We start from the raw sequence: 14,178 nt of genomic DNA, 5'->3' as shown, positions 1-14,178 counted from the left end.
TACAAAATGATCCCCTTCACTCACCCGCTAGATGCCAACACGTAATGCTATTAAAAGGTAAACAACCGTCATACATGCAGATTTAAAATGTTCTATATTCGAAATCGCGATTAAGCTGTCACATTGTTCAATTAGTGAAAATCACGAGAGACCATTTTTCATATGTCCTCAAAAACACCCTCTCAAAAAACTATACTTTCAACAAAAAATTCTTCAACGTAATTAATAATGTTTGTTTACAATTTCAGGCAATTAATTTTTATTACGGTTATGAAACTGTCAAAGGGTGAGATCGGTTTGGGTTCAGACCCATACGTTACACAAAAAATGGACTTGGCTATAAGTATGTGTGTACCTTCACAAAAAAGACTTGGTTAGTTTTGATATAATCATGATAATCCGAATAAAAAATGATATCCACAATAACGTAATAGTTTCGTTGAAAGTTGTTATATTGTAGGTACTATGGGTATTGAGAGGGTTTTATAACTCGCTTCCCACCCCTGTTCCCCCGAACACCCTAAATGACGGAAGTTTACTGGTAACAGTACACTGCCATTTCTAAAATGGGTACATTTTAAGTTTATTTAGGATTCGCATGCAACTTGCGGACGATAGTGTCAATGTACCAAAAGTTTGTGATATAATCCTGTAATGTGGTACTAACCAATGGCTTGTGACTATTTATCAAAGAATGTAGGGTAATAAGTACTTGTTTATTTATGCAAGTATTATTACCGTTGGCCCCATGGTGGTGATTGATAGAGCGATCGTCTCAGTTAGCACTTTAACACGCTTCCGTTATTTTTATTGGTGCAAAATAACGCGGAAGCTATTCCATATACAATGTGGTTATCTGCGACTATCGACGGTTATCTACAATAATTGGTAAATGCGAAAATATAAGTTGGTAGACATGCGTGTGAAATCCGTCTCTATTCGGTCAAATTCGGGTATGTACGTGCCGGCGTATTTAATTTTTTTCCACCCGAACCTTGAATGATCGAAATTTTGATTGAAACTTCAAACATAACGTAACCTACAATTTTATTAGTCATATTGTCATTGCAGCATGTAGTACAACAAATATTACGTTACTACTAGTATTTGATATACTAGATATTCGAGAACTCACGTGGATCTATAAATTAAGGCGGCGACCGTGGCGTAATTATTTTTCAAAACAGCCGCATCTTTCATCTCAATTCTCAATGTGTATTTGACATACTCTATCTCGTTCTAAAAGTTAACACAACCAAGAGAAAGCCTGTTAAAAAATAGCACTTTTTGATAGTTCTGATTCGGTTAACTTAATGTAATAGTTAACTGCCTGAATACATAAAGTGATAGGTAAATGTGAAATATTTTATGTATGCTCTTTGTGTATATTAGAATAGCCTCGCTGAAGCCTTGATGGCTGGTTCAGTCCTACGTTTGGTATAATTACACTTTCTTCTTTCTCAGTGTGTATTTGATACATAATGTCAACCCAATGGGTTAGGTGAATATCTTACAACCAATCCTCATCAAAATCATTTTGTCAATCTAACCTCTCTGGCCGAAATGCTCCGCTTTTTAGCGAATGGTAATTGTATTTGCTTATTTTGTATGTAGGTATGCCTCTAAAACTGTTGGATGGTGGACAAATCACAATACATTTGGAGTCTAATCATTTTAACGCATATTGAAATTACATATTGTATACTATTTTCATATAGCCGCGGGATTTGAATACGCATCTCGCGGATTTAAAGGAGGCCATACTATCAACTGCACTACGGGGACAAATAAATTCGAATTAAACTGAATTATACAATATAATAATATTACCTATATACCTACTTATAAAGGGTACCAAGTCAATATATCATTCAAGAGGTTATGTCGAAATTAGTCATTTGGTTAGATTAGGTACAAATGTCATCTTCGACATCCCAAAAGTCTGTCAGCAAGAGTTATTCCGTGACGAAATTACAACTACGAAACCAATAAGATTTTTTTAATTGCACTATAACGTTGGAAGTTCTCACTAGCGCCTTTTTCGTTGAGCACCGTCGATATAATATAACAGCTGTATTTGCCTTCAAACTTGCGACCCTGCCTCACTCAACCTACTCATAATTTCGGTGTAACGTGTCATAACTCAGCCCAAAGACCACAACATCTGACATGACTCCGCGCCTGTGAGATGAAAGGGTCCTTCATAGTTTCTAAAGGGTAGGTGGGTGGGGTCACGTCTCCAGTCTGCCTCTGTTGCCAGCCCAACTTTCGACTCGGCGCTACTGTGTGGGCCGCGTTTGTTTCTGACAGCTTCAGCGAGACGCTTTTGACGCGGGCCCTCTCACCCTTGCCTCGTGACATGATGACAATTGACTGGATATCTCGCACACTTTTTATAATGTAAATACTGACAGAGACTATACATGTCGTAAATATTGAAATAAACGTCATACGAATCACTATTTCGATTTATGTAGCGTGTGATATCATATACATTTGTCTTACAGCTAGGTAGGTACTAGGGATTCCAATCGCGGGATCCCGAGCTATTTTCGATACCTATGAATCCCGGGATTGATAAACACAATCCCGAAACTTTTGGGATTGATTTTTTTATCAATTTTTATGGAAAATAAAATAAAAACGAAAATATAACAGAAAAATACTTTTAATAACAAATAACTACATTAGAAATAAACTGAGTTTGAATGAATTTTGATTTATACCCATGTCTAAGTTGCCGATTCATTTTCTTTTTTCACATAAATTAATAAAAATGAGAAAGATTGGAAAAAACAATGCTTCGCACTTTTAACAAAGTAATTCCACCATGATCTCATACGTTTTACGGCAGTTTCATATTTGGCTGACTAATTAGATTTATGAAGTGGAAAGGCCATACACCATGATTTGCTTTACTATTTTAAATCTTACTTACCCATTCATTCAGTCTTTACTATCAGAAACAACAATCTCATATTAAATTCACATTATTATGTATATTATAATATTTATTCCATTAAACCTATGTATTTCCAAGATTAAACGTACACAATATTAACAATAAATATCTTAAATAGTATAAATTGAATACGTGTATTAAATAAGGCTCTAAGTACCAAAAAGTATTATTGCCTGTAGTTACAAAATACTGAGTCATTGCAGTAAAATTTTATGAAGCAGACCTTTTGAAAAATGTAGTTTTACAGTGTAAAGCAATCACGGCAGCTTCTATAATTTTAGGTATTAAGAACTCGCAAGTGACAACACACCATTGTCAGCTATTTTATATTGAATGCCGTCGACCACTGCAGTGCTACTTACACCATTATAAATAAAACACGCCAACGGACTTACAACGTCGACAGGTTTAATTATTTTGCTGTATTTTTTTGACTTGCTTGAGGCACTTAGACTATAGTTGAAGTTATTGGCGTTGGTATGTAGAATATTTTTCTATAAAAATGTCAGTTTTTATTATTTTGGTACTTAGCGCCTTAATTAATAAACGTATTCAATTATACTAGATTTATTTTTGACCGATTTTATCAATGTTGTTTGTAAATATAAAAAAATTGTATTAACTATAGAAAAAATGCCAATCCCGGGATTGTCAAATTGTAATCCCGAAATCCCGGGATCAGAATTTTGACTCGGGATTGGATTCCCTAGTAGGTACCTACTATGCAGAATTTATTATCCATTCAAATTCACGGTCACTACAGCACTACAATATCTCATTATTTATTCATCATAAGCACACCACTCCAGTGCGGTTCTTGGCCACCTCAATGAAACTTCTCATCTCCCCCAGACTCCCTCCACTGCGATAGCTTCCCCCATCACTCCGATCCTTAGGTCAACAAGAACCTGATAAGAAAAAAATATCAATTGGCCAACTCCTTTACTCATATGGTGGCTGGTTGCCAATTTCATGAGAAATAACAACACTTGTGAATAGCTTTGATAAAAAATAACACAAACATATGCTTTGTAGTCCGAAACAACTGTCAAAATTGTAGAATTAATAAAATCACAACCTTTGTATATTTGGAAATCTTGTTTGGATTTGTTATAAGTTTATCATTATATACTTGTAACGCAGCGCAACACATCACACCCACACAGCAACACCTATACAATCTGATTCTGTAGAATATAAAAAAAACATCGCTTACAAGTTAAGGGGGTAATATCATTGAAAACATATATTTTGAGGTATTAAATATACCCCGCAAAATTCTCCGTCTCGGGCTTTCGACTATTTAGTTAGACCGTTCAGAGCAGTGATGCACAGTCTATTTCAAAGAATGGCCAATTTATCCATTTTCTATTTTTTCACGAGCCGCAGTGGGTAAACATGTTGAAAAATAATGATATATTATACTAAATACTTTATTATTTTAAATTTAATAGTTACTTACCAGCTACTCCAATCACCCTCCATTCTGCATTACGTGCATATGTATTTGCACGATAGAACTTAGTATGTATATAGGAAATTAGAATTTTGTCGTATTCAATGAAAAAGTTGTCGCGAAGTATTTGTTGTTTTGGGCCGCAACAAATGTAAATTTGGTCACTGGTTAGAGTAATATTATATTTTTTGTTCTTTGAAAACTTGATTTATTTAAATATTCATTTTTAAAATATGTGAGATTTTATATATTTATAAAAATTGATGTTTTTGTCTATAAATTTTACTTTGGTCAAAATATCCAATACGAAATTGACAGTTCATGGTCGACATTATTTTTGGTGTTTTAGTGTTACTGTGTCAATCGATCTTCTTATATCTCAGTATGACAGTTTCGAAATTGACACTTGCCACGTCGCCCTAAATATGAAACACAATACATTATTATATAACTAGCAATATATCAATTTAATATCTATACGGTTACCGGATAAGGAGTGAAACTTCTTCGATTTATTTAATTTTACACCTTATTGTTCTGTAACAGTTTTCACAGCACTGGCGAGTAACAACGTTGACATTGAAAATCCATTTACCCCTCTTTTTTGCTCGAGTAGGCTTATTGCTATAGAACAGTGGTTCTCATGTGCGGCCACCAGGGGATTTTGCTGCGGCCACCAGTGTTTTATTTTGATTAAGGCTTTACCTTAGCTGAGGCATGGTCTAAAAAGATCATGACTAGGCGATGCGCGGATTGCGGGTCGCGGGTGCAAATGACGCAAGCCGAACGAAATATAATTTGTCATAAAAGTTCAACATGCGTCCTTTTTATGTTATGTTTATTATTATATTCGAAATAATAATAGTGTATTCATTGACATGTTTTCTTTTTCAAGTACATGCGGAACGTTTTTTAGTCATCTTTACACGATTGTAGAATATATTCATCCGACTCCGTCACAAAAGAAATTGACGTGCAAACAAGTCGACTATCCTTCTCCGAATGGCAAAGCGGCCAAAATTTCGTTCCACATGGTGTTGAAAATTATTTGCCGTTTCACTTATGTACGCTCTTAACTGGGCTAACGTTAGATATGCGTCATGTACTTAAAGTACCGAGTACTTAAAAACCATTTTTGCTTTATTAATATTGTCAATTTTTCCTACTACTGTATACTGTGAAAGATCATTCAGTGTAATGCACCTCATAAAAAACAAATATCGAAGCCAGTTGACAGATGTATTTCAATTTGCATTATTTTTAAATCAATATATATGTACTAAAATATTCAAACGTCTTTTATTAAATGGACTTGTCTATAAATAAATTCAACCATTTCTTTAGTAAATGAAATTAAGCTTTAATTTTTTCAATCAGAACAAAAGTGAAATTTGGTGCGGGGCCACCAGACGTTTAGATAGAACTGCCAATGTCAATTGTGCGGCCACAGTTAAATTTCACGTGAGAACCACTGCTATATATATATAAACAAGTCGGGTTAGTTACACCATTTATAACTCAAGAACGGCAGGACCGATTTTTAGGATCTTTGATTTGTTGGATTTGTCTCCGTCCCGAATAGAAGAATAACTATTAAAACATCGGATAAATCACGGAAAAAATAAATTATGAAGAAAATTCATTTTCTCATACATTTTGTATGGAACGGCTTTTGACTGATATCGATGAATTTCAACTATGAACCTCATGCATTTGAAAATAAAAGAAAATCACAAAAATTTAAATCCGTATGCAACGCCATCTCTGATACATGACAGAAACAATAAACAAGAAACAAACAAACAAAAGAAAGAATGATAGTCGAAATGTCTAACTGGTGTAGTGTGCCCAAAATGTCATGCTTCATGTCAACAGCTCAATTTTCTTAAAAACTATACTCATTGGGTTATGACAATCGCTGAAGCAATTGTTTCTGCATCTCCAAATCAGATACGCACATTATTTGCTATCATTATTTCGACATGTTTCCCATCGAATCCACCTGAACTGTGGAACAAGTACAAGGATGACATGTCAGAAGACATTTTACATCGTATTCGTGTCAGTTCAGGGAATCCCTATCTCGAGGTGAATGAGGAGATACATAATCAGGCTTTGCTTTTGATCGAATACATGTGATACCTCATGTGCGGCAGTTTGTTAGTCAAGTTAGGAATGCCAACACCACATCGTGGAATGAACGACGCTTTCAATCGAGAATTGGAACGTGAACGTGAATATGATCGAGATGCATTGAACCAATCAGTTCGAACGAATGTACCACTGTTGAACCCCCAACAGAAAGAAGTGTACGATACGTTAATGAAGGCAATTGATGATGGAAATGGTGGCTTATTTTTCTTCGACGCGCCCGGTGGAACTGGAAAGACATTCCTCAATATGTCATTGATTTTGGCTACTGTTCGTGCGAGATCCGAAAATGCTGTAGCAGTTGCTTCTTCTGGGATAGCAGCCACGTTGTTAGAAAGATGCCGAACGCCTCATTCAACGTTAAAATTGCCGACTGAAAAACCGACATGCAACAATGGCCAAAGTTTTGTTAGCAAGTAAAATCATCACCTGGGATGGATGCACAATGGCGCATAAACGCGCATTGAAAGCACACTATGAAAGATCTGCGCTCAAAGAAGTTTTGGAGGCACAATGATTCTACTATCTGGCGATTTTCGCCAAACACTCCACTTCCAAGATCGACCGCTGCTGATGAAATAAATGCTTGCCTCAAATTATCGACTGTGTGGTACTATGTGAAGACACTTCAGTTGACGACAAACATGCGAGTTGCATTGCTAAACGATCCATCTGCCGAAGATTTCTCCAAGCAATTGCTGACTATCGGTAACGGCCGTGTTCCTGTCGATGAATCGAGCGGATTGATTTCGTTTCCGCTCAATTTTTCCAATTTCTTCTCAACTAAGGACGAACTCTTCAACAAAGTGTTACCGAACATCATTGCTAATCACAAACATGACAATTGGTTGAGTGAACGAGCATTCTTGCGGTAAAGAACAAAGATGTGGATCACTTAAACTTCACAATTCAAAATCAAATCGTTGGTCCACTGCATTCCTTCAAATCTATCGACTGTGTAACAAACGAAGACGAAGCAACCAACTATCCAACTGAATTTTTAAACTCATTGGATCTGCTTGGCTTGCCACCGCACAATTTACGACTGAAGGTTGGCTCGGTAGGCATCATTGAATTGAAATTGAATTACAATATGTGAACTTACCAGACCCAGGATTCAAACATGGGACCCTCGACACTATAGACCGGCGCTTAATCCACGCGGTCATCGTGGGTGTACAGTGTATACAGTTCAATGTAATTAAAATACTTTTCATTTTGATTTGATTTTTGCACATTTATTGAACTTATTCATTTTGAGTATTCATTTTAACTTAATAAAAAACTGAATTTAATTCAGCTAATATGTTAACACAAGATTATTGATTCTGAGGCGGTACGAAGTTCGCCGGGTCAGCTAGTAGATCATACATTTTTAATTAGGTCCATACTCAATATTTTCATGGTAAAGTGAAAGGAGAACCATTTCAACCCAGCTGTATTGAATGTTTCAAATTCAAACAATATCATAATCATAATTATACATTTATAGTAGTGAAGCGGCGTTATATTTAGGCCTCATCTTCACAGAAAAATGTTGTCTTTTAACACATTTATCTGATATGATATTTTTCTTTCAGATGCCTGGTATCAAAGCTGTTCGACGTATGCCCGCGGTCGACTCTTCGCGAAGTGGAGTGCCGGGAAGAGATTCGTGTACCTTGGGGAACAGGCATCGTTGGCTACGTCGCCGAGAGTGGAGAACCTGTCAACATACCTGATGCCTACAAGGTAACCAATCAAATCTTCACAATGCTGAGTTACGCTTCATAATATTATCTTATGTCATTTCATTGTATTTCGTCATGCTCCATATGGACTAAATCTTCTAGGTGTCATCAAAACCATAAAAAGACACGAGTTGTTTTAGTTTCCCTAATATTTTCCCATTAACGAACTATTTTATCTCTGGGCTATATTAATATTCACTGTAAGTATGTTAACTATGAAATCTCGGTTTAAAGACATTATACTGCGTATGTTTCATGGTGTAAATAAGAACCATGCGAGTGTCGATTAATGTACCCCTGATAAATATCTAAGAAATCCCACGGTATATTACTCTCCCACTATCAGTGATCCCAATTAGGAGTGCAGTAGCTGTGGTCAACCAAATTTCTTCATGTATTCGCACGTTAAAATTAATTTTCTTAGACGTTACTTATAATAATTATATTAATCTGCCAAAAAACAACCAGCTCGGTAGACTATATATATTTAATCAAAATGCCCTATGTAAAATAAACTATGTGTATATCCGTAGTCCAATAAACTCATTTAAAATTATTGTTAAATCAATATGGCATCACGTTTTCAATATGTGTTAATCAAAATTTAACTTTCCTTTAATGTTGCTGAATTATATTGTCTCAAAGTATACTTGACTATAAATACACAAGTAAGAATAAAATATAATATATTGATGATGACTTAAAAGACGACGAAATTTAAATATTTAGAAATTATAAATACTTACAAATAAATCCTCGTTTTGCAATACGCATTACTTTGAACTTAAATATAATGGAATTCGAAATTCTTCACGAATCAGAAATTACAAATTTAAATCTGGTGTACTGGTTTAGATGGAAACAAATTAATACATTTTAAAGGTACATATTTCTTAGTAGAGAATCGACGCTTTCAGAAGTAGATTTGTATACCTAATTGCATAAATTATTACTTACCTCTTCGTGACTACCCCATTAACACTGTTTATTAAACTGATTATGTGAGATAAAATAAATAAATTATAGATATTTGATTCTTACACATTTATAAATAATATATCCTTCTATCTTTCATGTGAAATATGTAAATTTTCAAACAAACGAAACCGGTGATGAGGATTATTAAAGTATCTTAACTTAACTTAAGCTCCCAAAAATATCCAATGTCTAAGCAATTTTTTCGTATGAGTAATTTCATTTTACATTCAAAATAGTCGACTCTATTGTGTCTCTTTTATATTTATCATATTATTTAAATGTGCATAGTGACGCATGCCTACAGTGGACTAGTGGGTAATTGTCCGCTTATGAAGTCGTGGGTCACGGGCCTGGCAACAGCACGTGTTGTTTTTCAATATGCTAATAGTTTGATAGTGGCTAACATCAATTTATGTATATTTTTTAAACTGTTAGGAAACCTCTTCTTGGGACAGCCAAAATCTACATCGAATTGTACCTTAAGGCATAAAGCCCATTGACGCAGCGAGTGCGGCGCTCGCGCAAAATTTCTACAAGTGGCGCGTAAATCAACGAAAATACAACGTAATCAAATACGCCAGCGCCCACTGGATTTGACGACGCATTTTACGCGCGCGCCGCATGAATCATCGTTTTTTCGCGAATCACCGCTTCTCGGCGATACGAATGAAAGAAAATACAATGGAGTCCATTCATTGAACACAGCGAGTAAAAACAAGCTGCGCGAGGCATCGTCGATCGACGGGCGGAAAGCAATTATTTAATTACAGAGAAGTCATTGTTTTATTTTATTGCGTGTTCAGTTTATCGCTGGTTGAATAATGTCATCGTAAATTTTAATTACAAGCCCCGAAATAATATAATATTTTTATTGCTTTGTTATGAGAGGCGCTGTAATAATATTTATTTTGTGCTGCTTGGGCCGCTTATAACATAGGTGAAGGGTAATGCGCGGGAAGAGACGTGTGATTATGGTTATGAATAAACACTGCATACGCGGACTTCGCGCGCCCGACGCGTCCTGTGGGCATCATCGCTAACACGTATTATGTTCAATCTGTCCCTAGGTTGAAAGAGTACATTAATTTTATTATATTATACAATCTATATTTTATGTTTCTTTATTATTCCGACATTGCCAACCCTGAAGCCCGGGATACCCGAGAATTGTTAGGTTTCCTTTTGCATATAAGTTCACCCAATTTCCATTCGCCAGTCACGTGATTATCTCAAGAACGATCTTGAACCATCGTGCCGTCGGAATGGAATCCATGTGACACGCAATCTCCTCGCGACAAATCGATAGCATTCATCATGGCGATTTGTAGCGCTTGGTTTTTCATCCACCGAATCCTAACTAACAAAGGACGTCTCCGAAAAGTAAATCTCGTGTGACGGACATGACGTATGAGCTCATCAGGCCACAGGCTGTGGACTATTTATAACCGTTCGGACATTCGATGAAGTATGTTTGTTAGTGCAAGATATCATGTTAAATCTCACAATTCAAATATATTCTTTTAAATGTATCATATTATTTCGCAGCGCTAAAACTAGTAGTACCTATAATATAGTATATCTATTCTACGAGTAGCAGTGGTTTTCAAAGTTTTATCTTTCACGATGTCCTTAGTGTATTTAGAAACCTTTTACTCGGTGCACAAAATAAATAATGAACCATCTGAATTGAACTACTAAGGTACTACTGTAAATTTGAAACTACAGAATCTGAACAACTTTTTTAGCATGCCCTGTCAATCGAAAGTTTCCCGAATTAGACTTGAGAGATTTTTTCTATGTGAATCTATGCATAGCACCTATTTATTTTTTGGCTATTATTTCTACATTTTTAATGCAGATTTAAAAAAAAAAATACAAATGTGGAAATGATAAATAGTCAATGAAACAATAAAGGAAGAGCAGTTTATATTTTGTGATGATTTTGTGAAATTATTATTTTTTCAAACAACTTTTGCAGCGACTTACGACCAGTAAGTAAGTATTTAGGTTATCTATAGAAAACCTATTTTTTGATGGCATGAAACAATTTGAAAATCGCTAAACCATGTATGTAGCCTTAAAAAAAGGTTGAAAATGTATTAAAAAAATGGTTTCGTAGTTTTTTTACCAAGCTTTTCAAACAACCCCAGTACCTATATTTAAATTTAATAATAATCCTATGCTAAAGCTTTGAAACGTACGATTTCAAAGCTTAAATTTGTGCTTATAATATAATATAACCACATTAAATGAGTATTTTTTTACATTGAAAACGTTGAATATAATATTATTTTGCGACAAAATAAAATTACTTATCCGACAAGACGTCTTTCTCATTTAATGAGCTTTCGAAATGTTAAAGCAAACAAGTTGATAAATAGATTCCAAGTTTATTATTCACTTCAAAAAGCTTGTATTGAAAGCCGAAGGATTTAATTTCGTTTCAGTTAGACACGAAACTCCTTTTACGAAAGAGACAAGACAAATTGGAAAAACTTATTAGCGTTAGAACTATTACATAATTTGAAGTTCATCCCTAAATAATACATTGATGTCTATTTTCGTCAGACGTTCAACAAATGAAAGATTTCTCTGCGTTCTTGCAAACACTCAAATTTTCATCTCTGTTGATTACGACGTCAAAGTTTACATTTTGTTATAAATACTAGGGATTTTTAAATACCGGCCAGAATTAGTATTTTTCAAATAACTATGAAGTTATATAAGTTATAATATAATCACTATAATATTATAGTTATGACTAGACGCTACTTTAGATAACAATGCTTTAGAGTTCCATTTTCAAATCATTGGTTTCGTCAAAAGTCAAGTGTTGCCATCAAAGAGTTTGGACTGAAATATGGATTCACACATACTTTTTTTACATTTCAACATTTCACAGCAGGTCCAGAACTGTTTTAGCGTGGTTGAATCTGTAACTATATAAAATTTAATTTTCTCTGCATACTCTCCGTATTGACAGTATCTATCAAACAGTAATTATCAAATTGTCGACATATACGTTTTGCTTTGATAACTGATTTGCATACTATTATTGGCAATTTTACGTGATTGTTCATTTAAATAAACATGATCATTTAGATAGCATACATAATAGGTACTTATTTTGGGCTCGCAACACAAATTAAATCGCAGTGCGACCCTGGCTAATAATTTTCAGAGCGCATGTGTAAAATTTATGAACAAACGGACATTGCATATAACGTGCATATAATTTCGTCACTGTTCTGGCAGAAAACACTAATTCGAAAAAATTACATATTGAGTTAGTACCAAAATGTTCCTTATTTCAAACTTTTCCTTCTGGAAACTTTCTTAATAAATAAACAGTCTTTATTTTAAAGTCATCCTTTTTACGATTACTTAATAAACTCACATGATAGACCATTATTTCAAACATTTTAACAACTTCAAAGTCAAATTACTCAAAACTAGTATTCTCCATTTAGTGTGTTCTGCCAGAACAGAGACGATTTCATCATTATCCCTAATAACTTTTTTTTCAACACCTTCAGTGCCCCGTCATATTATCCGTAATTATTGCAAAAGATGCATGGACAGTTTCTGAAATAGTAAATTAAATAAAACTAATGATATTCCCGGCATCATCTATCTTCAATCACTGGTATGTTTTATTTACCGGTGGAATTTACGGCTCGCCGTGTTGTTTAGCTGGAGTTGTTTGAACTCCACCATAATAAGGTGCAAGCGCATTGTATCTCGTGGTGAGTCACATACAGGTTCAACCAGTAGGACCTTAAATGGCCCCCTTGAACGGCGTTAGGTGCAAAACTCTGTCTCCGCTTCCCATCTGTGCATCTAAACCAGTGTCGAATCCGGTATATTCGAGGCGTCAATTGCATCATTTTCGCAACGCAAAACGCGACTAATTTTAAATTTGATAAAAACATCACTGAAGTCGTACATAATTGGGAATAATAATAAATATGCAGGAATTACATTTTATGTTTTATTTTTTTTTCTTGAAAGTGCCTAGTGCCAATTTAAGATATGCAAAGACCCAAGACGCTGAACGATTTTGAGCCTCCGTACGCTAGAAATTAAACTTGTTGGGGTCACTCTATTGTGGTGTTCGATGTGTAGGTAGAGGATGATGATAATGAAGTCTACGATGTAGCAGGGTGAGATTTATTAGCAGCGTATCGGTAAAATAGTATATTATACATGATAGTTACGAGCTAAGTACTTGGATTCGAGTGACATTGAGATAAATTGTTCTTCGTTATTTATACAATAAAAATTAACACATTAACATTAAATTCTGTTACATAATCATATTGAATTAAATATAGAGTCAGCGTTTTAAATTGAGTAGCGAAATGAAATATTATTTGTTATTACAGTTGTACGAAAATATAATACTATAAAAAATGATTATTCAGCTAATACACCGTAATGGTATAATGTGCTGTGATATGATGTAATAATACACCGTCTCTAATTTCGCCAATGGTCTAGCTACGTTGTTTACTGGAAATGGATTCGCTGGGAATATATTACTGCAAAGTAATTAGATATTTTTATAAACAATAGATATATGCTATTATTCTGCAGCTACAAACTAATAAACTTTTAGATACCTATATGAAGATAAATATTTTTTTTGTAAAATATACACTCGCGATGGCCCGATTGGTAGATCGGTTGTCTCTGAAACCATTAAATACTGCAGTCGGGCGAAAATTTAATGATGTTTTTCCAATATGTGTTTGATTCATTGCAAGCACCCAAAGAGTTAGTTAATTTTTAACAAGCATTCCTCAAAAATATCTGTTAATATAACTTCTTTTCTGTGAAGGCCAATACATTGCTTGTGAGTTAACATGGTATCTTACGGTTTCATGACGAGTTTGGGTCCA

General features: G+C 34.7%; 1 protein-coding gene across 3 annotated transcripts in view; it reads left to right on the top strand.

The window, feature by feature from the left end:
- The window catches only part of Pde11 (Phosphodiesterase 11), a 455,350-nt gene that overhangs the window by 381,104 nt on the left and 60,068 nt on the right, over positions 1 to 14,178 (top strand). For all 3 annotated transcript variants that reach the window (XM_085953413.1, XM_085953414.1, XM_085953412.1), the window contains one exon: positions 8,150 to 8,300. In XM_085953413.1, the coding sequence (XP_085809539.1) occupies positions 8,150 to 8,300 (151 nt within the window). The remainder of the gene's footprint in view (positions 1 to 8,149; positions 8,301 to 14,178) is intronic.

This window comes from Rhyacophila brunnea, unplaced genomic scaffold (assembly GCF_057557595.1).
Source record: "Rhyacophila brunnea isolate RB1 unplaced genomic scaffold, BYU_Rbru_1.0 scaffold_3, whole genome shotgun sequence".
Taxonomy (NCBI): domain Eukaryota; kingdom Metazoa; phylum Arthropoda; class Insecta; order Trichoptera; family Rhyacophilidae; genus Rhyacophila; species Rhyacophila brunnea.
The sequence above is the reverse complement of the archived record's forward strand: the minus strand, read 5'-3'. Positions and strand labels throughout refer to the sequence as shown.